This window comes from Pseudophryne corroboree, chromosome 6 (assembly GCF_028390025.1).
Source record: "Pseudophryne corroboree isolate aPseCor3 chromosome 6, aPseCor3.hap2, whole genome shotgun sequence".
In the NCBI taxonomy this organism is placed as follows: Eukaryota; Metazoa; Chordata; class Amphibia; order Anura; family Myobatrachidae; genus Pseudophryne; species Pseudophryne corroboree.
In genome coordinates this window covers 553,946,410-553,974,401 of record NC_086449.1, presented here as the reverse complement: position 1 = coordinate 553,974,401, position 27,992 = coordinate 553,946,410, and the positions used below count along the sequence as shown (strand labels likewise).

General features: G+C 44.9%; 1 protein-coding gene across 4 annotated transcripts in view; it reads left to right on the top strand.

Moving 5' to 3' along the window:
* Positions 1-27,992, top strand: part of PPM1H (protein phosphatase, Mg2+/Mn2+ dependent 1H) — a 334,697-nt gene that overhangs the window by 262,262 nt on the left and 44,443 nt on the right. For all 4 annotated transcript variants that reach the window (XM_063927727.1, XM_063927728.1, XM_063927730.1 and 1 more), the window contains 2 exons: positions 5,667-5,730; positions 13,776-13,883. In XM_063927727.1, coding sequence (XP_063783797.1) covers positions 5,667-5,730; positions 13,776-13,883 — 172 coding nt within the window. The remainder of the gene's footprint in view (positions 1-5,666; positions 5,731-13,775; positions 13,884-27,992) is intronic.

Here is a 27,992-nt window from a genome sequence, read left to right as displayed (position 1 = left end):
GGGGTCTTGGAGGATTCCGAGTCCCTTGATGTAGTCAGGGCCTTAAAAATTTATGTAGCCAGGACGGCTTGGGTTAGGAAAACAGAGGCTCTGTTTGTCCTGTATGCAGCCAACAAGGTTAGCGCTCCTGCTTCTAAGCGGACTATTGCTCGCTGGATCTGTAATACGATTCAGCAGGCTCATTCTACGGCTGGATTGCCGTTACCAAATTCGGTTAAGGCCCATTCCACTAGGAAGGTGGGCTCTTCTTGGGCGGCTGCCCAAAGCATCTCGGCATTACAGCTTTGCCGAGCGGCGACTTGGTCAGGGTCAAACACTTTTGCAAAGTTCTACAAGTTTGATACCCTGGCTGATGAGGACCTACTGTTTGCTCAATCGGTGCTGCAGAGTCATCCGCACTCTCCCGCCCGGTCTGGAGCTTTGGTATAATCCCCATGGTCCTTACGGAGTCCCCAGCATCCTCTAGGACGTAAGAGAAAATAAGATTTTAAACCTACCGGTAAATCTATTTCTCCTAGTCCGTAGAGGATGCTGGGCGCCCGTCCCAGTGCGGACTATCTTCTGCATGACTTGTATATAGTTTGCTTACATAAGGGTTATGTTACAGTTTTGATCAGTCTCGGGCTGATGCTGTTTTGTTTCATACTGTTAACTGGTTCGTATATTCCATGTTATACGGTGTGGATGGTGTGGGCTGGTATGAATCTTGCCCTTAGATTAACAAAAATCCTTTCCTCGTACTGTCCGTCTCCTCTGGGCACAGTTTCTCTAACTGAGGTCTGGAGGAGGGGCATAGAGGGAGGAGCCAGTGCACACCCATTCTATAGTTCTTTATAGTGCCCATGTCTCCTGCGGAGCCCGTCTATACCCCATGGTCCTTACGGAGTCCCCAGCATCCTCTACGGACTAGGAGAAAAAGATTTACCGGTAGGTTTAAAATCTTATTTTTTTCTTCATCTTGCATCTTACTTCGCACATATAGGGGCTGGCTCAGTTACCAGTGCACGGCTGCAGCACTGCCCTGAGCTGTTCAGTTACTGCCACTGCCCCACACAGTAAGCCCAGAAGGTACACTTAACATGGATTTTTTGTTGCAGCCTCAGCAGCTGTGAGAATATATCCACATTAAAGTCACCAAGTTTTGCTTACGACATGGGGTAACTCCATAGCTCTGGGCACTTAACCTGAGAACTAGGGATTAATGCATGTTAGCTGCAGGCTTACCGAGCATGGAAACTGGCAAGTCATTGAGTAACTCCAAGAGTCAAACCTGTAGCTGTAGCCGTGCAGGAAGTCCCGTGGCTAATTGATCTGCCCCATAGTGTACCAGGTGTTTTGTCACAAAGGAATTAGTATAAAGTTGTGGATTATCCACATTTATGCATGGTGGGGGTCACTCTGTTGGACCTGTCTTTTCTACTTTTTCCTCAACTTTGCTAATTCTCCGTCATTGTGCTATTTTTTCTTTAATCTTCCATCATCGTTCACAAACAGTATACTACTGTAGGTACCTAGGATTAGTGTTTTGGTGTGGATAAGGTGCAAAGTTTGCGGAGTGATCAACATGGCTATTTGGTGTAGTTTGAGGATAGGTGTACGTGGACACATCTGTGTATAGTCTGCTATTCAGCAATACCGATATAAAAGTGTTTAGTAGGTCTTGTTATGATTTGAGATATATACAGTGTGTGTGTGTGTGTGTGCTGCACTACCTGAGCCACTTGTGTGGGTTGTAGACTCCGTCTCATGCTACCACTAGAGTGAAAGCACCGTCAGCTTTCAAAAGTGACCAAAACATCAGCCAGAAAGCATAGGAGCTGAGAAGTGGTCACCACCTGCAGAACAACTCCTTTATTGGGGGTGTCTTGCTAATTGCCTATAATTTCCACCTGTTGTCTATTCCATTTGCACAACAGCATGTGAAATTGATTGTCAATCAGTGTTGCTTCCTAAGTGGACAGTTTGATTTCACAGAAGTGTGATTGACTTGGAGTTACATTGTGTTGTTTAAGTGTTCCCTTTATTTTTTTTGAGCAGTATATATATATATATATATATATATATATATATATATTATTTTTTTACACACACTGTATATGTCGAATTGTGACAGGACCTACTAAACACATTTACAGCGGTACTGCTGGATAGCAGACTATACACAGATTATATTTGTATGTGTATATATGTATATATACCCCATTTCATTTTGAGACTAGTAAATTCAGTTTTCTACAAATAAAAAATAACCTGGTTCATTAGCAAGGTTTTTAATAGGTGTCTTTTCTTTGAACTCAGATTATATAGATGTATTGAGCTGTCACACAAATTTTGCTACTCAAACATAATGGAGCACAAATGCTCTACGTTAAATGTCAGAGCCAAACTGAGCAGGTCTGAGCTGGCTAACGTTGTCCTTGAAGGGTACTTATGAAGCAAAAAATAGTTGACACACCATATGTTCTATTAACGTTGGCAACAGTATGCAACTTGATTTGTGCAATATCACCAAGATTTCTCCCAAAGCGCATACGTTTGTGGAGTGAGATGTTGGCATTCATGAAGGAGAGCTGATTGCATTTAGGGAGTACATTGCACATTAGTGCACCTAATTTTGCGGAGAAGTCTTTAAATGAGATCCAATTTTGTGGAGCATGATTATTGAAAAGAGGTGGAGAAGATGTGTTTTAGGGCCATTTTCTGCTGCTGAGGATTGCTTTCATGTTTTGATTAATACTATAAATGAGGAGCAAAATATATATTTAATTAAACGCGTAGTAGTAGTACAGTTGTATGAGACTGAAGAGCAATCAGGCGCTGAGCCATCGCGTTTGCTTTGCAACTGAGGACCATTGCATGTACAGTTAGACATAAGAATAAAGACAAAAAAAACTTTAGCTAGTAGCTATCTCACGTTATGATACAACAATTAAACACACCAATATACAAAGAAAAATCTAAATTAAACACACCAATATACAAAGAAAAATCTAACTCAAAACTCATGTAGTTGATAAGATGTGGTTTAAAAAGAAAGGATAAAACATTCTTGCTGTGGAATTGTGAGTCCATGTAACATGACAAGCAGGATGGGTTATTAGCAACATGTAAGTACCAGCCCAACTGTAATGTACAGGACTATACATTTTATTTAATGCTTTAGGGTACAATTTCATTTCTGTCCCAAATAGTGTTCTATAAACTACTGTGCTACTTCCACTTTATTATAATGCTAATGTTATTCACTTAGGATTTAAGCCCTGTAGTATAATTGGTAAATGGAATGTATTTAGTGTACCTAAGGTGGTGCTGTACTGTGGCTGTGCTATGATAATGTTACACTTCATCCTCTGTAGTGTTTTGTTCAGATGTACAGAAAGTGTTCCCAGAGCTCCATTAAAACATTTCCATCTACCTGTCTTACTCGTCACTTATCTTTCAGTGCTTTGTAGAACAAAGAATTTTTGAATCAGGCAGAATGAAGTTGTACTCAAGGACGAGCAGTACAACCTCCAATAATGACTGCAATGGCTGAATGTTAGCTGAAGGTCACATCATTTATGTGCTTTTTAGTGTTTCACTGCTCAACAATGCTCTTTGTGCCACTTGTATACCATGATTTCATATAAAAAGTTTTATTTTAACATTGCAGCTATGTTATTATTATTATTATTATTATTATTATCCTTTATTTATATGGCGCCACAAGAGTTCCGCAGCGCCCATTTACAGAGTACAATAATACTAATAATTACCTTAACAATTTATAATGATTGATACAAACAATGAAAACGAGCATATGGTTTACACTGTATATCTTAGTGAATAGTTTTAACATCACAAAACTAGGTTTTATACATAGCCAGATGTGTACGATTTATTGGTATAAATTGTTTCTTTAAAACGCAAATACTTGCAGACTGCACAACTGGGGCTACTTTGGTATAATAAAGAACAAATCAACAATGTATGAGATTAAAATCAACAATGTATGAGAGACGGTTCAAGGTATAACAACAAGCATTTTTTTAAATCGCAATATATAAAAAAAAGTCTCAATATATGCCACAGTTATGTCAGAGATTAAAATGTGTGTGTGTATATATATATATATATATATATATATATCAGACCTGATCGCAGCAGCAAAATTGTTCTCTAATGGGCAAAACCATGTGCACTGCAGGGGGAGGGGGGCAGATATAACATGTGCAGAGAGAATTAGATTTGGGTGGGGTGTTTTTAAATTGAAATCTAAAGTGCTGTGTAAAATTAAAGCAGCCAGTATTTACCCTGCACAGAAACAATATAACCCACCCAAATCTAAATTTCTCTGTACATGTTACATCTGCCCTCTCCTGCAGTGCACATGGTTTTGCCCATTAGAGAACAATTTTGCTGCGATCAGGTCTGAATTAAGCCCTATATACACACACAATACACACACGGTCGAGTCACATTATTATGACCACCAGCTAATAGCCAGAGTAACCGCCGTGTGCAGCACGGACAGCAGCTAGACGGGCTAAACTGTCATTTTAGACACACGTCTGGTAGCCCCCAGGTTACTTTTGGCGGTGAGCTGCTCCACTCTAGTGTGTCAGTCGGCCCTTACGCACCATTGTAGCCGATGTTCACCTCTCGCATCAATGGCACATGGTGCTCCGCAGTTTCCACGTTGTTTATTTGCAGTGGTGTAATTTGTCCAGTAACGATACACCTTCGCCACAGCAGCACGCGAACAGTTCACAACCTGCGCAGTGTCAGAAATGCCACCCTTTGCCCTAATGCCGACAACCATCCCTTTTTGCAACTCTGATAAATCTCCCCTTTTACCCATGACCGCAACGAGTGATACTGTCTGTGTGCAGACAGCCTATCGCACACCTTATATACCCCACCAAGCCAACGCACGACATGTGACGTACTTCATGGGCTACGTGCTGCTGATGTCAAATGTAGGAGATGGCAGCCGGCGGGCTACTGGCCGAAACATATGTCTGATGTAGACAAATAAATATTCACAGTAACCTAAGTTTCGTGAGTGCCGCCTGCATCTAAATACGGGACCAAATTCCCTAGGAGGGCACCAGCTCATTATACATTATCGCATTATACATTAAAAGCAGCGGGGAGACAGGGGAGAACAGCGGCTACAGCGCAGCAGGAGGATGGGGCACCGCCGCCAGACCTCACGGCAGCGTCCACCCGGCTACAGCAAGTGAGGTCCCGCTTGCTGGAGCCAGGTGGACGCCGCCATGAGGTCTGGTGGCGGTGCCCCCATCCTCCTGCTGCGCTGTGCTGTAGCCGCTGCTCTCCCCCGTCTCTCCGCTGCTCTCCCCATCTCCCCGCGGCTCTCCCCGTTTTCTCCTCTCAGGTCCCTCATCTCAATCCGACTTTTCTTAAAGTCGGATTGAGATGGTCAGGAACGGCCAAATCCTGTCGGATTTGGCAGTTCATTGAATAGCCCTTGTCGGATCCATTCCAACAAATGCATGTCAGAATGGATCCGACTTTAATTGAATATACCCCTATGTCTGGTGCATGCTTGTTTTTATGAAAACAGGTTTATAGAGCAAGAATTATGTATCTTGTGGTGCTTAGTAGTTACAGTATGTGATATGCTTACTTACTGAATTGTTTATTCATTCATTATTCCTGCATAGGGCCTACAAGACAATTGAAGATGAAGATTTAAAGTTCCCTCTAATATATGGAGAAGGAAAAAAGGTAAGATTTTTGTCATCTACTTTAATAGAAGATGGGTTACTGTAGTATACTTGCATAGCAGCACAAGCTGGTCATATCTTGGTGTTCCTAGCTGAGTGTAAGATAAGTGAACTTTTGGTTTCTCCTTTCAAATGCAAAAATCATTTGACTGAAGTACAAGTGGCGAAGGGGGCACATTTAGGGGTTCTTTTCTTAGTTTAGCAAGTCCTGCTAAAGGGCTTTTACAGGTGCTACGGCGGTGCCAATGATCTGTGGCTTTCAATGGAATGTCATTTTCTTCCCATTGAGGTTCTTTTTATACCGCAAAACATATTTTTATTGATAAAAACTTAATTAAATGATGCAGTAATTACTATGTAAAGAGGTGACACAATAAAGACTATCTCCTTATGCAATTTTAGGGGTAGATTAGTTTTATAAACGGTTATTATGGAACAACTGTAAGATAAAAGCTAAATAAAGTTATATGTGGGCATGTTGGGCAAAATGGAAAATAGGTGCATAAAATGTGCTGTATTTTTGCCACTTTTCATAATACCCCTTTTACACTGCTACACTGACCTGGGTTATTGCCGAGTTGTCCCGGGTCAGGCTCAGTCTAAAAGGGGCCCTGAAAAATAACTGGGGTACAGTGACCTGGGTGTCCAATCCAGGGAGCGAACAGGGAAGGACCTGGGTAACAGTGCAGTGCAAACACCCTGGTGCTGTTACAAGCTTATGGAGTGTGGACAGAGGGAAGCTCTGGCAATAACCCTGGTCCATGTTGTAGTTTAAACGGGGTTTCAAGCTGCTGTGACACGGATTGAAACCGTTTTCAGTGACCCGGGTTGGCAGTGTGAAAGGGACATAAATAACTGTTGTGTTTTCAGGAGCCATTTCAAGTCATCTCCACACAGTATAAGCTTTCCTGAACTAGATAACCTGTAATAATCACACCTCTACCCCTTTCACACTGCTATGCCGGGTCACACCCAGGATTTTGTATGCAGGTCCATCCCGGGAGCGACCCGGTTGAGACCCCTTTCAGACTGGCGGCCCGATCTGCCTTGATTGCTGGGTTGGTAATGTCACCTTCAACACTTCCCAAACCGGCGTTTCTAGATAAGATCATCTCCAAGCACCAGCTCTTACTATGGTGTCTACAAAATTTAGATCTGCCTAAGCTCTGCAATAGTACAAGGCTAATAATAAAAGCTCCGTGGTCTCATGTCATTGGAGCACAAATACAAACTGGTTGTGGAGAGAATACCACAAATAACATCTGAAATACTGTTTCAATGTAAACGCTTGCAATTTCCAGAACGATTAAGTTTTGCCATGTCGATCAATAAATCCCATGGACACTTAAAAGTTGTGCAGCTTCAACTACAAGACGACTGCTTCTCCCATGGTCAACTGTATGTAGGATACTGTAGAGTAGGAACAGATACAAATCTTTATGTACACTCTCCTTTAAAAAAAAAACCTTGCAATATTGTATATAATGTCCAGAAATTCTAATTTTACTTTAAGCTTTGTTTCTAAATTAGTACTGTATAAGGTACAATATAAGTATTAGTACAAATATTAGCACTAAGCATTGTTAAAATTAAAGAAATTAATATAATGTTTCTCTAACGTCCTAAGTGGATGCTGGGGACTCCGTAAGGACCATGGGGAATAGCGGCTCCGCAGGAGACTGGGCACATCTAAAGAAAGCTTTAGGACTATCTGGTGTGCACTGGCACCTCCCCCTATGACCCTCCTCCAAGCCTCAGTTAGATCTTTGTGCCCGAACGAGAAGGGTGCACACTAGGGGCTCTCCTGAGCTTCTTAGTGAAAGTTTTAGTTTAGGTTTTTTATTTTCAGTGAGACCTGCTGGCAACAGGCTCACTGCATCGAGGGACTAAGGGGAGAAGAAGCGAACTCACCTGCGTGCAGAGTGGATTGGGCTTCTTAGGCTACTGGACATTAGCTCCAGAGGGACGATCACAGGCCCAGCCATGGATGGGTCCCAGAGCCGCGCCGCCGGCCCCCTTACAGAGCCAGAAGACAGAAGAGGTCCGGAAAATCGGCGGCAGAAGACATCCTGTCTTCACCAAGGTAGCGCACAGCACTGCAGCTGTGCGCCATTGCTCCTCAGCACACTTCACACTTCGGTCACTGAGGGTGCAGGGCGCTAGGGGGGGGCGCCCTGAGCAGCAATAAAAACACCTTGGCTGGCGAAAATACATCACATATAGCCCCCAGGGCTATATGGATGAATTTTAACCCCTGCCAGAATCCATAAAAAAGCAGGAGAAAAGTCCGCGAAAAAGGGGCGGAGCCTATCTCCTCAGCACACTGGCGCCATTTTCCCTCACAGCTCCGTTGGAGGGAAGCTCCCCTGGCTCTCCCCTGCAGTCACTACACTACAGAAAGGGTTAAAAAAGAGAGGGGGGCACTAATTAGGCGCAGTATTAACAATACAGCAGCTATAAGGGGAAAAACACTTATATAAGGTTATCCCTGTATATATATAGCGCTTTGGTGTGTGCTGGCAAACTCTCCCTCTGTCTCCCCAAAGGGCTAGTGGGGTCCTGTCCTCTATCAGAGCATTCCCTGTGTGTGTGCTGTATGTCGGTACGTTTGTGTCGACATGTATGAGGAGAAAAATGATGTGGAGACGGAGCAGATTGCCTGTAATAGTGATGTCACCCCCTAGGGGGTCGACACCTGAGTGGATGAACTGTTGGAAGGAATTACGTGACAGTGTCAGCTCTGTATAAAAGACAGTGGTTGACATGAGACAGCCGGCTACTCAGCTTGTGCCTGTCCAGATGTCTCATAGGCCGTCAGGGGCTCTAAAGCGCCCGTTACCTCAGATGGCAGATATAGACGCCGACACGGATACTGACTCCAGTGTCGACGGTGAAGAGACAAATGTGACTTCCAGTAGGGCCACACGTTACATGATTGAGGCAATGAAAAATGTTTTACACATTTCTGATAATACGAGTACCACCAAAAAGGGGTATTATGTTCGGTGAGGAAAAACTACCTGTAGTTTTCCTGAATCTGAGAAATTAAATGAGGTGTGTGATGATGCGTGGTTTTCCCCCGATAACAACTGATAATTTCTAAAATGAGATTGGCATTATATCCTTTCCCGCCAGAGGTTAGGGTGCGTTGGGAAACACCCCCTAGGGTGGATAAAGCGCTCACACGCTTGTAAGGGCTCTACCCTCTCCTGAGATGGCCGCCCTTAAGGATCCTGCTGATAGAAAGCAGGAGGGTATCCTAAAATGTATTTACACACATACTGGTGTTATACTGCGACCAGCAATCGCCTCAGCCTGGATGTGCAGTGCTGGGTTGGCGTGGTCGGATTCCCTGACTGAAAATATTGATACCCTAGATAGGGACAGTATATTTTTGCCTATAGAGCATTTAAAAGATGCATTTCTATATATGCGTGATGCACAGCGGAATATTTGCCGACTGGCATCAAGTCTAAGTGCGTTGTCCATTTCTACCAGTAGAGGGTTATGGACACGTCAGTGGTCAGGTGATGCGTATTCCAAACGGCATTTGGAAGTATTGCCTTAATAAGGGGAGGAGTTATTTGGGGTCGGTCTTTCAGACCTGGTGGCCACGGTAACAGTTGGGAAATCCACGTTTGTACCCCAGGTCGCCTCTCAACATGAGAAGACGCCGTATTATCAGGCGCAGTCTTTTCGTGGACAAGCGGGCAAAATGTTCCTCATTTCTGCCCCGTGACAGAGGGAGAGGAAAAAGGCTGCAGAAATCAGCCAGTTCCCAGGAACAGAAACCCTCTCCCGCCTCTGCCAAGCCCTCAGTATGACGCTGGGGCTTTACAAGCAGAATCAGGCACGGTGGGGGGCCCGTCTCAATGAATTTCAGCGCGCAGTGGGCTCACTCGCAAGTAGACCCCTGGATCCTTCAGGTGATATCTCAGGGGTACAAATTAGAATTCGAGACGTCTCCCCCTCGCCGTTTTCCTAAAGTCGGCTTTACCGATGTCTCCTTCTGACAGGGAGACAGTTTTGGAAGCCATTCACAAGCTGTATTCCCAGCAGGTGATAATCAAGGTACCCCTCCTGCAACAGGGAACGGGGTATTATTCCACACTGTTGTGGTACCGAAGCCGGACGGCTCGGTGAGACCGATTCTAAATCTAAAATCTTTGAACACTTACATACAGAGGTTCAAATTCAAGATTGAGTCACTCAGAGCAGTGATTGCGAACCTGGAAGAAGGGGACTACATGATGTCTCGGGACATCAAGGATGCTTACCTTCATGTCAAAATTTACCCTTCTCACCAATGGTACCTCAGGTTTATGGTACAGAACTGTCACTATCAGTTCAGACGCTGCAGTATGGATGGTCCACGGCACCCCGGGTCTTTACCAAGGTAATGGCCGAAATGATGATATTCCTTCGAAGGAAGGGAATTTTAGTTATCCCTTACTTGGACGATTCCCTGATAAGGGTAAGATCCAGGGAACAGTTGGAGGTCGGTGTAGCACTATCTCAGGTAGTGTTGCGGCAGCACGATTGGATTCTCAATATTCCAAAATCGCAGCTGGTTCCGACGACTTGTCTTCTGTTCCTAGGGATGATCCTGGACACAGTCCAGAAAAAGGTGTTTCTCCCGGAGGGGAAAGACAGGGAGTTATCCGAGCTAGTCAGGAACCTCCTAAAACCGAGCCAAGTCTCAGTGCATCAATGCACAAGGGTTCTGGGTAAAATGGTGGCTTCCTACGAAGCAATCCCATTCGGCAAATTCCACGCAAGAACTTTCCAGTGGGACCTGCTGGACAAATGGTCCGGGTCGCATCTTCAGATGCATCAGCGGATAGCCCTGTCACCAAGGACAAGGGTGTCCCTCCTGTGGTGGTTGCAGAGTGCTCATCTTCTAGAGGGCCGCAGATTCGGCATTCAGGACTGGGTACTGGTGACCACGGATGCCAGCCTGTGAGGCTGGGGAGCAGTCACACAGGGAAGGAATATCCAGGGCTTATGGTCAAGCCTGGAGACATCACTTCACATAAATATCCTGAAGCTAAGGGCCATTTACAATGCTCTAAGCTTAGCAAGACCTCTGCTTCAAGGTCAGCCGGTGTTGATCCAGTCGGACAACATCACGGCAGTCACCCACGTAAACAGACAGGGTGGCACAAGAAGCAGGAGGGCAATGGCAGAAGCTGCAAGGATTCTTCGCTGGGCGGAAAATCATGTGATAGCACTGTCAGCAGTATTCATTCCGGGAGTGGACAACTGGGAAGCAGACTTCCTCAGCACGACCTCCACCCGGGAGAGTGGGGACTTCACCCAGAAGTCTTCCACATGATTATAAACCGTTGGGAAAAACTCGACAGGTATTGCGCCAGGTCAAGGGACCCTCAGGCAATAGCTGTAGACGCTCTGGTAACACCGTGGGTGTACCAGTCAGTGTATGTGTTCCCTCCTCTGCCTCTCATACCCAAGGTACTGAGATTGATAAGATGGAGATGAGTAAGCACTATATTCGTGGCTCCGGATTGGCCAAGAAGGACTTGGTAACCGGAACTTCAAGAGATGCTCACGGAGGATCCGTGGCCTCTACCTCTAAGAAGGGACCTGCTCCAACAAGGACCCTGTCTGTTCCAAGACTTACCGCGGCTGCGTTTGACGGCATGGCGGTTGAACGCCGGATCCTGAAGGAAAAAAGGCATTCCGGATGAAGTCATCCCTATCCTGATCAAAGCCAGGAAGGATGTAACCGCAAAACATTATCACCGCATTTGGCGAAAATATGTTGCGTGGTGCGAGGCCAGTAAGGCCCGACGGAGGAAATTCAACTGGGTCGATTCCTACATTTCCTGCAAACAGGAGTGTCTATGGGCCTGAAATTGGGGTCCATTAAGGTTCAAATTTCGGCCCTGTCAATTTTCTTCCAAAAAGAACTAGCTTCAGTCCCTGAAGTTCAGACGTTTGTAAAAGGGGTACTGCATATACAGCCTCCTTTTGTGCCTCCAGTGGCACTTTGGGATCTCAATGTAGTTTTTTGGGTTCCAAAAGTCACATTGGTTTGAACCACTTAAATCTGTGGAGTTAAAATATCTCACATGGAAAGTGGTCATGCTGTTGGCCCTGGCCTGGGCCAGGCGCGTGTCAGAATTGGCGGCTTTATCCTGTAAAAGCCCTTATCTGAATTTCCATTTCGGACAGGGCGGAATTGAGGACTCGTCCTCAGTTTCTCCCTAAGGTGGTTTCAGCGTTTCACCTGAACCAACCTATTGTGGTGCTGCGGCTACTAGGGACTTGGAGGACTCCAAGTTGCTAGACGTTGTCAGGGCCCTGAAAATATATGTTTCCAGGACGGCTGGAGTCAGAAAATCTGACTCGCTGTTTATCCTGTATGCACCCAACAAGCTGGGTGCTCCTGCTTCTAAGCAGACTATTGCTCGTTGGATTTGTAGTACAATTCAGCTTGCACATTCTGTGGCAGGCCTGCCACAGCCAAAAATCTGTAAATGCCCACTCCACAAGGAAGGTGGGCTCATCTTGGGCGGCTGCCCGAGGGGTCTCGGCTTTACAACTTTGCCGAGCAGCTACTTGGTCAGGAGCAAATACGTTTGTAAAATTCTACAAAATTGATACCCTGGCTGAGGAGGACCTGGAGTTCTCTCAATTGGTGCTGCAGAGTCATCCGCACTCTCCCGCCCGTTTGGGAGCTTTGGTATAATCCCCATGGTCCTTACGGAGTCCCCAGCATCCACTTAGGACGTTAGAGAAAATAAGAATTTACTTACCGATAATTCTATTTCTCGTAGTCCGTAGTGGATGCTGGGCGCCCATCCCAAGTGCGGATTGTCTGCAATACTGGTACATAGTTATTGTTACCAAAAAATCGGGTTATTGCTGTAGTGAGCCATCTTTTCTAGAGGCTCCTCTGTTATCATGCTGTTAACTGGGTTCAGATCACAAGTTGTACGGTGTGATTGGTGTGGCTGGTATGAGTCTTACCCGGGATTCAAAATCCTTCCTTATTGTGTACGCTCGTCCGGGCACAGTATCCTAACTGAGGCTTGGAGGAGGGTCATAGGGGGAGGAGCCAGTGCACACCAGATAGTCCTAAAGCTTTCTTTAGATGTGCCCAGTCTCCTGCGGAGCCGCTATTCCCCATGGTCCTTACGGAGTCCCCAGCATCCACTACGGACTACGAGAAATAGAATTATCGGTAAGTAAATTCTAATTTTTTGTTAGACTTTTATAAAATAATTATTGTTATAAAAATGCAAAAATAATAAATCTAGATTATTATTAAATCATAGCTGAAATAATATGAATTTAGTTTTACTGAAATAACATTTTGTTTAGTTAGATTTTTATTTTATTTCTGTAATTAGAGCTTTTGTATAGTTTCTAAATAGCATTTTTGGCATTACCCAAATAATATGCTAACGTTAATGCTACACGTTACAAAATGGACCCGCGCAACATCGGGTGACCCATCTTGTATGTGCATTATTTTATATATATATATATATATATATATATATATATATATATATATATTGAGCTTGCATATGCGTAGAAAAGTTAAAAGAAACAAAATTGACCAGTAGAAATTGGTACTTGCATCAAACATTGGTGCCAGCACAAAGCGTAATACTATTGCACATATATAACAAAGATATTGTCTGGTTGTCCTTGTAAATAATTGATCGCCACATTGGTAAACTGATAAAGGTAAAATTACATGTCTTTAAGACTTGCAATGCAACATACAGTATGTAGTACCATTTGTATTTTTGCAAATTATAAGATTTTGTACATCTGTGTTAATATTTACTGTACACGTTTTATTTTATTTCCTTTTCACAACTTTGGCCTAATATTTAAATATATGGAACTAATTAGAATGCCTAAAACTTTTGGAGGACATGGTAAAAAAAAAATGTTTTAAAGATTTACGTAACAAATGTATTTGAATAAGACAGTTGTCACAACGTATTTATATCTTTTTCACGTTATCCACATTTGTTTTAACACAAGTTGAATTTTCTTTGTACACAGGCTCGTGTAATGGCAACAATAGGTGTAACCAGAGGACTTGGTGATCATGATTTGAAAGTCCATGACTCCAATATTTACATTAAACCCTTTCTCTCTTCAATTCCTGAGGTAAGTGCCTCCAACCTCTGTTTCTTCTCTGTTTTTAGCTTTAACGCTAACTGGGAACAAAGTGAAACTATGTTCACTTTGAAAAATGTGTAGTATGTTTTACACCGTAATTCCCCAACTGCTATCCTAAGTGCAATGTTCACCCCCCTTGCCCTCTTTGCTTAATGTTGTAGTACAGTATGTCCCCCTCTATCTACTCTGCTGCAGTGTTTCTACGAACTGCTCTCTATCCCAGTGCAGCAACAGCACATACTGTAGCTTGCCTCACATCCACTGAAACGCACTACTACTTTAACTGAGGCTCTTCTCACCCCTGTGCTGAACCTCCTTTAGCCTTTTTATGCTATGTGCTACCAAGAAATTCTTCGTCTTTTCTGAAAGTGCAATAAGTACCGTAGTATTTACATAAATTTTTAGATTAAAATCTGCACTTTAATATCATACCGCATTTCTGTTTACTTTTTCCTAGTTATGAGATATAGAATGAAATGCATACAGTGTGTAAGGACAATATGGCTGACCAGCACTAGAAAATTAGAAAACCTACCACATCCAATGAAATGACTTCTGTAGTTATATAAACAAAGATGGGAAAGATCTGGGTATTAGAAAGTCTCCTGTCCCCATTTCTGAAAAACTTAATGTTTTATATGGTGTAATGTAACACACAATGACTACTTATACCGCTTTTAGACCTAAATAGCGGGTCGCAGCCGGGAGCCTGACACAGGAGCTACCTGGCTGCGACCCGCGTCAGCCCCCATTTAGACCGGAGTCGCGCGATCCGGCTCCCATTTACACTGAACAGTTTGCTGGGTTGAACACGTGTTCATCCCCGCAAACTACCCGAGTTGGAATAACGGGTCACTCGACCCGGATTATTCCAACTCTGCCCTTTTACACCGAGCAGCAACACGGGTTATGCGCGTTCATGTGCAATAACCCATGTTATATGCTGCCGGTGTAAAAGGGGTATAAGGGAGGCACATTAGGGCAAATGTATTAAGCCTGGAGAACTCAAAAGTGGAAGGTGAAACCTGTAATGATTGGTTGGTGTGTTATCACCTTCCACTTATCACTTCTTTATCACTTCTCCAGGCTTAATACATCTGCCCCACTGTTTGAAAGAGGAGGCTCCCCTCTTTCAAACAGTGGTGATCCAAATGAGCAGGTGAGTAGTAGGATTTATCATCAACATTTTTAATGTACAGTACTCACTGAATAACACTTGTCCTGAACAATGATTAAACCGCAATCCCATGTTATTTTTTTCTTTAAACAGCAAGTTGAATATCTTTTATGTATACCTTTGACCATTTTTCTTTTCTGTCCTACTACAAATCATTATTTACTTTTCAAATTCTCTCTGGAGGTCAAACCAGTATGGCTGCAAGTCACAGTCACATACATTTGCTGTACTAAGCATGTCATCTAAGGCAGAGCAGGAATAGAATTATTGCAGGCATAGCCGTTCCAAAGCCTCTCTGCTCACTACGTCACGTGCCATGTGACACTTGTTGCAGTGCAGTGACGTGCGGTGAGGTCATTGGCTGGGGAGGCACTGATATATATTTTTATATATATATATATATATATATATATATATAGTGTTTGAAGTGGAAATTTTGAGGTGGGGGTATGCAACAGTTAAGGATGCAAGTATGTGCGCGCCGAAGGCGCGCACGCTCCAGAAAGGGGGGCGTGGTCACCCAATAGGTGGCGTGTCCAGTGTAGTAGAACACCTTATACTATCTAGTACTGGTGCCCCTTTTACCTTGTAGCACACGGTAGGAGCCGAAATTCACATTATAGCACATGGTACGAGCCGAAATTCACATTGTAGCACACTGAATGAGCCGACATTTACATTGTAGCACACTGAATGAGCCGACATTTACATTGTAGCACACTGAATGAGCCGAAATTCACATTATAGCACACTGAATGAGCCGAAATTCACATTGTAGCACACTGAATGAGCCGAAATTCACATTGTAGCACACTGAATGAGCCGAAAGTCACATTGTAGCACACTGAATGAGCCGAAATTCACATTGTAGCACACTGAATGAGCCGAAATTCACATTGTAGCACACTGAATGAGCCGAAAGTCACATTGTAGCACACTGAATGAGCCGAAAGTCACATTGTAGCACACTAAATGAGCCGAAATTCACATTGTAGCACACTGAATGAGCCGAAATTCACATTGTAGCACACTGAATGAACCGAAATTCACATTGTAGCACACTGAATGAGCCGAAAGTCACATTGTAGCACACTGAATGAGCTGAAATTCACATTGTAGCACACTGACTGAGCCGACATTCACATTGTAGCACACTGACTGAGCCGACATTCACATTGTAGCACACTGACTGAGCCGACATTCACATTGTAGCACAATGAATGAGCCGACATTCACATTGTAGCACACTGAATGAGCCGACAGTCACATTGTAGCACACTGAATGAGCCGAAATTCACATTGTAGCACACTGAATGAGCCGAAATTCACATTGTAGCACACTGAATGAGCCGAAAGTCACATTGTAGCACACTGAATGAGCCGAAATTCACATTGTAGCACACTGAATGAGCCGAAATTCACATTGTAGCACACTGAATGAGCCGAAAGTCACATTGTAGCACACTGAATGAGCCGAAATTCACATTGTAGCACACTGACTGAGCCGACATTCACATTGTAGCACACTGACTGAGCCGACATTCACATTGTAGCACAATGAATGAGCCGACATTCACATTGTAGCACACTGAATGAGCCGAAATTCACATTATAGCACACTGAATGAGCTGAAATTGTGATAGCAGGGAGAGCCAGAGTGACGACAGGGAGAGCCAGAGTGACGACAGGGAGAGAGAGTGACGACAGTGACAGCAGGGAGAGAGAGTGACAGCAGGGAGAGAGAGAGTGACGATAGTGACAGCAGGGAGAGAGAGTGACGATAGTGACAGCAGGGAGAGAGAGTGACGACAGTGACAGCAGGGAGAGAGAGTGACAGCAGGGAGAGAGAGAGTGACGATAGTGACAGCAGGGAGAGAGAGTGACAGCAGGGAGAGAGAGAGTGACGATAGTGACAGCAGGGAGAGAGAGTGACGATAGTGACAGCAGGGAGAGAGAGTGACGACAGTTGACAGCAGGGAGAGAGAGTGACAGCAGGGAGAGAGAGAGTGACGATAGTGACAGCAGGGAGAGAGACGACAGTGACAGCAGGGAGAGAGAGTGACAGCAGGGAGAGAGATTGACGACAGGGAGAGAGAGTGTGACAGTAGGGACAGGGACAGTAACGACAGGGAAAGAGGGTGACAGCAGGTGAACATTACCTGACTCATTTGTTGCGGCTGGTGGCGGTGAGTGGCTGGCGGCGGTGAGCGGCTGTGCGCTCTACACAGCCGCCGGCCGTCAAGCAGGGGCTTCTGTCTGAGAGAGGGCGGAGGAGGAGAGCACCGGGCGCCGCTCAATTCACGCTGGGTCTGTGGCTTTCCACCGCTGTCGCCGTGCACATTAGCCAGCGTTTGGGCCAGCGGGGGACATGGAACACACTTTAGCTAGTAGGGGGAGGGGGGTACATGGCACACACACATTAGCTAGTAGGGGGAGGGGGGGACATGGAACACACACATTAGCTAGTAGGGGGAGGGGGGACATGGAACACACACATTAGCTAGTAGGGGGAGGGGGGACATGGCACACACACATTAGCTTGTAGGGGGAGGGGGGGACATGGAACACACACATTAGCTAGTAGGGGGAGGGGGGGGACATGCCACACACACATTAGCTAGTAGGGGGAGGGGGGACATGGCACACACACAGTAGCTAGTAGGGGGAGGGGGGGGACATGCCACACACACATTAGCTAGTAGGGGGAGGGGGGACATGGCACACACACATTAGCTAGTAGGGGGAGGGGGGGACATGGAACACACACATTAGCTAGTAGGGGGAGGGGGGGGACATGGAACACACACATTAGCTAGTAGGGGGAGGGAGGGACATGGAACACACACATTAGCTAGTAGGGGGAGGGGGGGACACGGAAAACACTTTACCTAGATTACAGTAGGAAGATCTTCCGTTCCGCTCTCCCCCTCCTCCCTGTACCGCTGCTGCTGCACTCACTGTCTTCAGGCTCTGCCTGTGTGTGACAGGCACCGGACCAGCAGCGGCAGCAACAGCAAGGACACTGTGAGTAAGGAGGCAGGGAGGGGGAGCTGCACTTAATGAAGTCAGCCCCGCATGGACTCCTGGGCATCCCGGCGCCGCCGCAGCTGGAGCAGTATGACTGGTCCCGGCGCCGCTTCTCCCGGCCGCGTCTATGTGATTGGACCAGCGGATCCAGCACTGGATCCGCTGTCCAATCACAGGTGCCTCGCTAGCAGGGGCGTGCTTTCCCTGCCAGCGAGGCACTTGTATAAGTGCCGCATTCTAGTCTTTTTGTAATGGGCTTTTCCAGCCCAGCGCATGGCCCCGCCCCCCCGCTTTGTCCCGTTATCACTAGCTACGGGAGGCACTAGCTGCCAGTGCCTCCCAAACGTATTAGATGGGCTAAAATGATTAAATTAATATAAAGAGGGTACAATACATATGACACAGAATATGTCTTATGTATCTTCTTTCTATTATTTTAATCATAATGACAGGGGAGGCACTGCCACCCCTGACTGCACGTCCCTGTTGCAGTGGTAGTCACATGACACAGTGGAAAATGCAGGATTTATAAATCATTAATAGCAGCCTCAAGAAACAAACCAGGGAAATGGTAATTACAGTACAATGTTTTTTTTTTTTTTTTTGTTATAGCCACAAAATGTATGCTTAAAATAAAACAACTAATTTTATCCTTCTATACTCCATAGTAGACATTGCAATGGATAGACTTCCTTCAAAGGGCCTAAATAATGTTTGTATGCAATGCCAATGTTCACGCAACTGAGCGATAATGATCGCACTTCGTATGTGCCAATGTACTTTTGTGAATATCCCACTCAGTGAAATTTTTAATGCAGAGTGAATGACAGAAAGCGACCATTTGGGGTTGGTAACTGTGAGTGTCGGCAAAAATGCAGGCGTGTCATGGACGTTTTCAGGGAGTGTATCTGCCTTTAGCTGCGATCATGTACACAGAGAAACGTAGCACCAGCGTCGGTACTGCTGCGGCCAGTCTGCTTGATCATACTCTCTCGAGGAGTCGATGTTCCTCATAATTGCGTCAGTGCTGCATATGTGTACGCAGTTACTGAGGACTCTGCAAAGGCTCTGGTGGTCATCTATATTTTCTATGTGCCAGCTTCATTTGTAATGATTAGCAATTCCATAGCCTGAAGAATCACAGCTTGTAGGCATGTGCTTACAAACATGAATTAGGCCCTAAATTAGAACAGCCTACCACGAATGGTATATAATGCATCTCCTCCTCTTGTCCTAGGTGGGTTTATCATGTCTCTAAGCAATAGGTAGAGTAGGGTGAGTAGCAGTTTATTCTTGCAATGCAGAGGATTGTCTTCTCATTGGTCCCAGCAACAGCTACAAACCAAAGGTAGTGCTGGCTACCTAGGAAACAACAGTCTGCTAATCTGGCAGCAGATCAGGTTCTAAGTTTCAAAAACGCATGTGATATAAAATGCCGGCGTACTGGGAGTTTGTATCCACTGCATCATTTTAAGAAAATTCCACACTTAGAACATTTAGGTTGGAAGGGAGTCAGAAAATCTCAGAGTGTTCCCTAATGCTAAAACACAGTGCTGGTGCATGCTTAGAAAAGAAATTGCATCCATAAGCAACATCAGACATCAGGCCTTCACCATTGATTGTAAAACCATCAACTGCAAGCCATCAGTGGTTCCTGGACATTGGTGCTCGATGCAAATCCCTACAAGGAGCTTAAATACAATAGAAGGTATATGTTCCCATTCAGAATTGGATTCTACAGGAGCATTAGAGGTTTCATTTAGGAAATGTAATTTGAATAACATAAAACTCTTGCTTAAACAGATATATGACTCCAACGGGATAATGAAACAACAATAAGATAAGAAGATAAGAATACTTTAGTGTCACTACAGCATGAAGCATGTATAGCGAAATTACATACAGTTCACTCAAATCATATAAAAATTCATCAATAGATGAAATTAGCTAAGATTTCAAGCTAACAATCAGAGGGGAGGAAACTATTCCTCAGCCTACTGGTTCAGCATCCCAGACACCTATAACGTCTCCCTGGCGGCAAAAGGGAAAAGAACACATTACGTGGGTGGCTACTATATCCAATCATCTTATTTGCCTTGGACAAACTCCTAAGCATATCGGTACAAAAATCTTGTTTTGATGAGCACATTCTTAAAAACAGAATCTTTCCAGCACATCAGACAGTAAAAGATTGAATCCATTAGGAAAGGGCACAGGTATATGTTAAAAAAAATGAATGTATACATTTGTTTGATGATGAAGAAATGCTGAAATGGAGTCTGGTCCATAAATAGATGGCAGCCTTATCTAGTATGTCTGCTAGGACCACAGTTCTTCTTGAAGATAAGATCCTCTTACAGACTCCAGAGATGGGAAAATATAGAATTCTTCCAAAAAGCTTAATATTTATTAAGGAACAGCATTCAAATCACTTATAGCCATGACCTCAATGCCAAAAGTCTACGATTTTAGGAGGACGTCCTACAGACATCTAGGAGAAGGCAATTACTGTTAAGTATGGAAATCATATAGAGAGGGATAGAGGGGATGGGCATGAAATTATGACGGTCGGGATGCCGACAGTCACATGACCGACCTCTGCATCCTGACGGCGAGAAGGCCGACACCAGACAGGGGCTAAATATTTTACCCTTCCCGTGCCCTAATCCTAACCCTCCAGGGGTGTCTGCTATGGTTATCTCTCCGCCCCCCCCCCCCCCCTCCCTGCCGTGCCTATCCCTAATTCCCACCACGATACTCAACTCCAAGATGTCAGTTTTCATTGTCCTGGCGCCAATCTTCAGAAGGGGAGTCAAGATGATTGACAATGGCGGGCGTACAGGGGGTGGCGTTTTGGCATTGTGGGGGTGTGGCATCCGAAACGGGGACGTGACGTGAGCATTTTTGGGGGTGCTGCATGGCGTCAAACGTAGCTGCTCCAATAGAAAAAATGGCGACGAACCGACTGCCAGGGGTCGACCATAAATCGATGCGTCCGCAATTAAATTGTGGACGCATCGTGAGGCAGCGCCACACACATGCTAGGCGGTCCCCAGCATGTGAGGATATGGACGCAGATCTTGCTGCGGGAAGCAAGATCTGCATCCGTCTCTGAATAACCTCCCTAAATATCTGAGGATAAGGTAGTTCTGAGAACCAATCCATCTTTTGTACCAATAGTAATGTCTACATTTATATTAAGCAGGAAGTTGTGTTAGCAGTAGAGATGAGCGGGTTCGGTTCTCCGAGATACGACCCCCCCCGAACTTCACCTATTTTACACGGTTCCGAGGCAGCCTCGGATCTTCCCGCCTTGCTCGGTTAACCCGAACGAGGCCGAACGTCATCATCCCGCTGTCGGATTCTCGCGAGATTCGTATTCTATATAAAGAGCCGCGCGTCGCCGCCATTTTCACTTGTGCATTGGAGATTGAACGGAGAGGACGTGGCTGCGTTCTGTCCCTGAAAAGCTCCGTAATCTGTGCTCAGTGTGCTGCAAATATCTGTGCTCAGTGTGCTGCAAATATCTGTGCTCAGTGTGCTGCAAATATCTACGTTCTCTGCCTAAAAACGCTCCATATCTGTGCTCATTGTGCTGCAAATATCTGTGCTCAGTGTGCTTTATTGTGGGGACTGGGGACCACCAGTATATAATTATACTTATAGTAGTACAGTACAGTAGGCCATTGCTGTATCTTGCAGCTCTGTGTCACTGCAAGTATCCATTCCATATCTGTGCTGCATTTTTGTGAGCAGTATATATAGTATTACAGTGCAGCATTTTGGTGACCAACAGTATACATATATAGTACAGTACAGTACAGTAGGCCATTGCTATTGATATATTACTGGCATATAATTCCACACATTAAAAAATGGAGAACAAAAATGTGGAGGGTAAAATAGGGAAAGATCAAGATCCACTTCCACCTCGTGCGGAAGCTGCTGCCACTAGTCATGGCCGAGACGATGAAATGCCATCAACGTCGTCTGCCAAGGCCGATGCCCAATGTCATAGTAGAGAGCATGTAAAATCCAAAAAACTAAAGTTCAGTAAAATGACCCAAAAATCTAAATTAAAAGTGTCTGAGGAGAAGCGTAAACTTGCCAATTTGCCATTTACTACACGGAGTGGCAAGGAACAACTGAGGCCCTGGCCTATGTTCAGGGCTAGTGATTCAGCTTCACATGAGGATGGAATCACTCATCCTCCCGCTAGAAAACTGAAAACAGTTAAGATGGCAAAAGCACAGCAAAGAACTGTGCGTTCTTCTAAATCACAAATCCCCAAGGAAAGTCCAATTGTGTCGGTTGCGATGCCTGACCTTCCCAACACTGGACGGGAAGAGGTGGCGCCTTCCACCATTTGCACGCCCCCTGCAAGTGCTGGAAGGAGCACCCACAGTCCAGTTCCTGATAGTCGAATTGAAGATGTCACTGTTGAAGTACACCAGGATGAGGATATGGGTGTTGCTAGCGCTGAGGAGGAAATTGACAAGGAGGATTCTGATGGTGAGGTGGTTTGTTTAAGTCAGGCACCAGGGGAGACACCTGTTGTCCGTGGGATGAATATGGCCATTGACATGCCTGGTCAAATTACAAAAAAAATCACCTCTTCGGTGTGGAATTATTTTAACAGAAATGCGGACAACAGGTGTCAAGCCGTGTGTTGCCTTTGTCAAGCTGTAATAAGTAGGGGTAAGGACGTTAACCACCTAAGAACATCCTCCCTTATACATCACCTGGAGCGCATTCATCAGAAGTCATTGACAAGTTCAAAAACTTTGGGTGGCAGCGGAAGCAGTCCACTGACAATTAAATCCCCACTGACAACTAAATCCCTTCCTCTTGTACCCAAGGTCCCGCAAACCACACCACCAACTCCCTCAGTGTCAGTTTTCTCCTTAGACAGGAACGCCAATAGTCCTGCAGTCCATGTCACTGGCAAGTCTGACGAGTCCTCTCCTAACTGGGATTCCTCCGATGGATCCTTAAGTGTAACGCCTACTGCTGCTGGCGCTGCTGTTGTTGCTGCTGGGAGTCGATTGTCATCCCAGAGGGGAAGTCGGAAGACCACTTGTACTACTTCCAGTAAGCAATTGACTGTCCAACAGTCCTTTGCGAGGAAGATGAAATATCACAGCAGTCATCCTGCTGCAAAGCAGATAACTCAGGACTTGGCAGATGTGGTGGTGTTAAACGTGTGTCCGGTATCCACCGTTAATTCACAGGGAATTAGACAATTTATTGAGTTAGTGTGTCCCCGTTACCAAATACCACCTAGGTTCCACTTCTCTAGGCAGGTGATACCGAGAATGTACACAGACGTCAGAAAAAGAGTCACCAGTGTCCTAAAAAATGCAGTTGTACCCAATGTCCACTAAACCACGGACATGTGGACAAGTGGAGCAGGGCAGACTCAGGACTATATGACTGTGACAGCCCACTGGGTAGATGTATTACCTCCCGCAGCAAGAACAGCGGTGGCACCAGTAGCAGCATCTCGCAAACGCCAACTCGTTCCTAGGCAGGCTACGCTTTGTATCACCGCTTTCCATAAGAGGCACACAGCTGACAACCTCTTACGGAAACTGAGGAACATCATCGCAGAATGGCTTACCCCAATTGGACTCTCCTGGGGATTTGTGACATCGGACAACGCCACCAATATTGGCCCTCATTCCGAGTTGTTCGCTCGCAAGGCGATTTTAACAGTATTGCACACGCTAAGCCGCCGCCTACTGGGAGTGAATCTTAGCTTCTTAAAATTGCGAACGAAAGATTCGCAATATTGCGATTACACATCTCGTAGCAGTTTCAGAGTAGCTTCAGACTTACTCGGCATCTGCGATCAGTTCAGTGCTTATCGTTCCTGGTTTGACGTCACAAACACACCCAGCGTTCGCCCAGACACTCCTCCGTTTCTCCAGCCACTCCCGCGTTTTTTCCGGAAACGGTAGCGTTTTTTCCCACACGCCCATAAAACGGCCTGTTTCCGCCCAGTAACACCCATTTCCTGTCAATCACACTACGATCGCCTGAGCGAAGAAAAAGCGGTGAGTAAAAATCCAAACTTCATAGCAAATTTACTTGGCGCAGTCGCAGTGCGGACATTGCGCATGCGCACTAAGCGGAAAAACGCTGCGATGCGAAGAAATTTTCCGAGTGAACGACTCGGAATGACCTCCATTGTGCGTGCATTACATGTGGGCAAATTCCAGCACGTCCCATGTTTTGCACATACATTGAATTTGGTGGTGCAGAATTTTTTTTAAAACGACAGGGGCCTGCAAGAGATGTTGTCAGTGGCCCGAAGAATTGCGGGCCACTTTCGGCATTCAGCCACCGCGTGCCGAAGACTGGAGCACCAGCAAACACTCCTGAACCTGCCCCGCCATCATCTGAAGCAAGAGGTGGTAACGAGGTGGAATTCAACCCTCTATATGCTTCAGAGGATGGAGGAGCAGCAAAAGGCCATTCAAGCTTATACATCTGCCTATGATATAGGTAAAGGAGGGGGAATGCACCTGACTCAAGCGCAGTGGAGAATGATTTCAGCGTTGTGCAACCCTTTTAACTTGCCACACGTGAAGTCAGTTCAGACACTGCCAGCCTGAGTCAGGTCATTCCCCTCATCAGGCTTTTGCAGAAGCAGCTGGAGAGATTGAAGGAGGAGCTAAAACGGAGCGATTCCGCTAGGCATGTGGGACTTGTGGATGGAGCCCTTCATTCGCTTAACCAGGATTCACGGGTGGTCAATCTGTTGAAATCAGAGCACTACATTTTGGCCACCGTGCTCGATCCTAGGTTTAAAACCTACGTTGTGTCTCTCTTTCCGGCAGACACAAGTGTGCAGAGATGCAAAGACCTGCTGGTGAGACACTTGTCAAGTCAAGCGGAACGTGACCCGTCAACAGCTCCTCCTTCACATTCTCCTGCAACTGGGGCTGCGAGGAAAAGGCTAAGAATTCCGAGCCCACCCGTTGGCGGTGATGCAGGGCAGTCTGGAGCGAGTGCTGACATCTGGTCCGGACTGAAGGACCTGCCAACGATTACTGACATGTCGTCTACTGTCACTGCATATGATTCTGTCACCATTGAAAGAATGGTGGAGGATTATATGAGTGACGACATCCAAGTAGGCACGTCAGACAGTCCGTACGTATACTGGCAGGAAAAAGAGGCAATTTGGAGGCCCTTGCACAAACTGGCTTTATTTTACCTAAGTTGCCCTCCCTCCAGTGTGCACTCCGAAAGAGTGTTTAGTGCAGCCGGTCACCTTGTCAGCAATTGGTGTACGAGGTTACTTCCAGAAAATGTGGAGAAGATGATGTTCATCAAAATGAATTATAATCAATTCCTCCGTGGAGACATTCACCAGCAATTGCCTCCAGAAAGTACACAGGGACCTGAGATGGTGGATTCCAGTGGGGACGAATTAATACTCTGTGAGGAGGATGTACACCGTGAAAGGGGTGAGGAATCGGACGATGATGAGGAGGTGGACATCTTGCCTCTGTAGAGCTAGTTTGTGCAAGGAGAGATTGATTGCTTCTTTTTTTGGTGGGGGCCCAAACCAACCAGTCATTTCAGCCACAGTCGTATGGCAGACCCTGTGGCTGAAATGATGGGTTTGTTAAAGTGTGCATGTCCTGTTTATACAACATAAAAGAGGTGCAAGGACAATTCCATCTTGCACCTCTTTTTTTTTTTAATCTCTGCATCATGTGATGCTTGGGGCTAATTTTTTTAAGTGCCATCCTGTCTGACACTGCAGTGCCACTCCTAGATCGGCCAGGTGTTTGTGCCGGCCACTTGGGTCGCTTAGCTTAGTCATCCAGCGACCTCGGTGCAAATTTTAGGACTAAAAATAATATTGTGAGGTGTTCAAAATAGACTGGAAATGAGTGGAAATTGTGGTTATTGAGGTTAGTAATACTATAGGATCAAAATTACCCCCAAATTATATGATTTAAGGTGTTTTTGAGGGGTTTTTGAAAAAAAACACCCAAATCCAAAACACACCAGAATCCGACAAAAAAATTTCAGGGAGGTTTTGCCAAAACATGTCCGAATCCAAAACACGGCCGCGGAACCGAATCCAAAACCAAAAACACAAAACCCGAAAAATTTCCGGTGCACATCTCTAGTTAGCAGACACTGCATTCACTAAATCTGAGAGCAGTCTCTATGTATTTATCCAGAATAGAAGATATCAGGAATACAGAACAGTTATTTGTGATTCCGCCAGGATGTCTGAAATGTCATGCCCCTTCCAAGCAAGCCATTTTTACATCGATTTGAGAAATAATCATACGGTCTTGTAATAAAGATTGGGGATACGGTCCTAGAAATATGGAGACCCCACTCCGCTTTAGTGATGGCGACCTTTTGGGGTAAATAGGGTTCAGGACTTGGTGACAGAGCTCTACAAGGTGGTAGGATGGACAGCTATTATTATTCTCTACTAGTTGATCACGCAGCAAATGTGGCTGAGCTTTTGGGTACATGCCATTGTAACAGCTGCCACGGAGGATTGCAGGAAGACACAGCTATTATAACTACCAGTAATTCCTTTTTTCTTTTTTTTTTCTTTTTTAAATGCTCTATGGCAGTCAGATTTATGTCTCATGTTTGTAATGATCTATATTTTCAGAGACATCTTGGAAAGTTACTCAGAGTCCCCAAATAGCTGCTCAATATTTATCATCTCACGGGATATAACTTAGGTCTCCCCTTAACAAAATCTTCTTGACTTCAATTTAAAAAAAATGAAGACTAGCCTTAATAACTCTTAAAGAACATCACTAAATGATAAAACGCAAGTCACCACCAACTAGATCTGCTTGACAAGAAGATGTAGAGCCTGTAATATGTATGTTTTTTCCAAAGTGACAATTTTTCTGCAATTTTGCCACAAAATTTAAAGCTGCTGTTTTTTTTAAGCTATTTATTTAGAACAAGAACAAAAGGTTCATACAAAGAAGACGAACATACAGAATATGTATGGTCCCCTAATGTGGTGGAGATAATAAAATACAGTAAAAGTACGAAACATATGCATGGAAGGGAAACAACAAGCCAAAATAAAAAAAAGATGCTGTTGAGGGATGCTGTTGGGTTTTTGTATAATTTCTCTTCCCTTACCCCATCACAAAGAGGGAATGGGGGAAAGAAGGGCCTCTGGAGCTCGAGCAGTTTGCCAAAAAAAGCTCCATTATTTTTAGATGCAAAAACAGGTTGTCTGGTTCTTAGCTATTCTTAGCTATGATCACGTCATGGAATCAGCACAGATTCAGTTTGGAATATTACACCTTTAATAAAGAATAACTATACCTCCCAAGTGTCTCCATTTAGGAGCAGCAGTCCTGATTTGAGGACTTTGTCTCGCCTTCCTGATCAAGACTGCATTGTCCCATGGTGGGAAAGTTGGGAGGGATCTCTACATAGCATCTGTGCTCCAAGTGCAGTACTGTGCTATTCAGCTGCATGTGTGTGTTTTTCAGCATTTGACTGACAATTACCTCCACTCAGGACAGAGATTCTGTTATTTGGTGTAAGCTTATCCTTACTGCAGCCTCAGATATTTATAATGATTCAGCAGCTAGAGGTGGTCAGCTATTGCAGCTAAAGCCGATCAATGGTTTGGTCACAATATACGTGGAGAAACCATACTGTATGGACGCTACTCCCTGGCAGCAGATTCACCCAGTGGTGACAGATCATTTTACATGTGTTAGATGTGTATCTTCATGAACAATAGTGTTGACTATCATGTGGATAGTGCTGATGAGAGAGATACTGAAATGAATGCAGTCAAATAGGATGAACAGTTTATTATTAGGTCTAAAATCATTTCATCATGTTCCAAGGCAATTGGAAATCTACCAAAC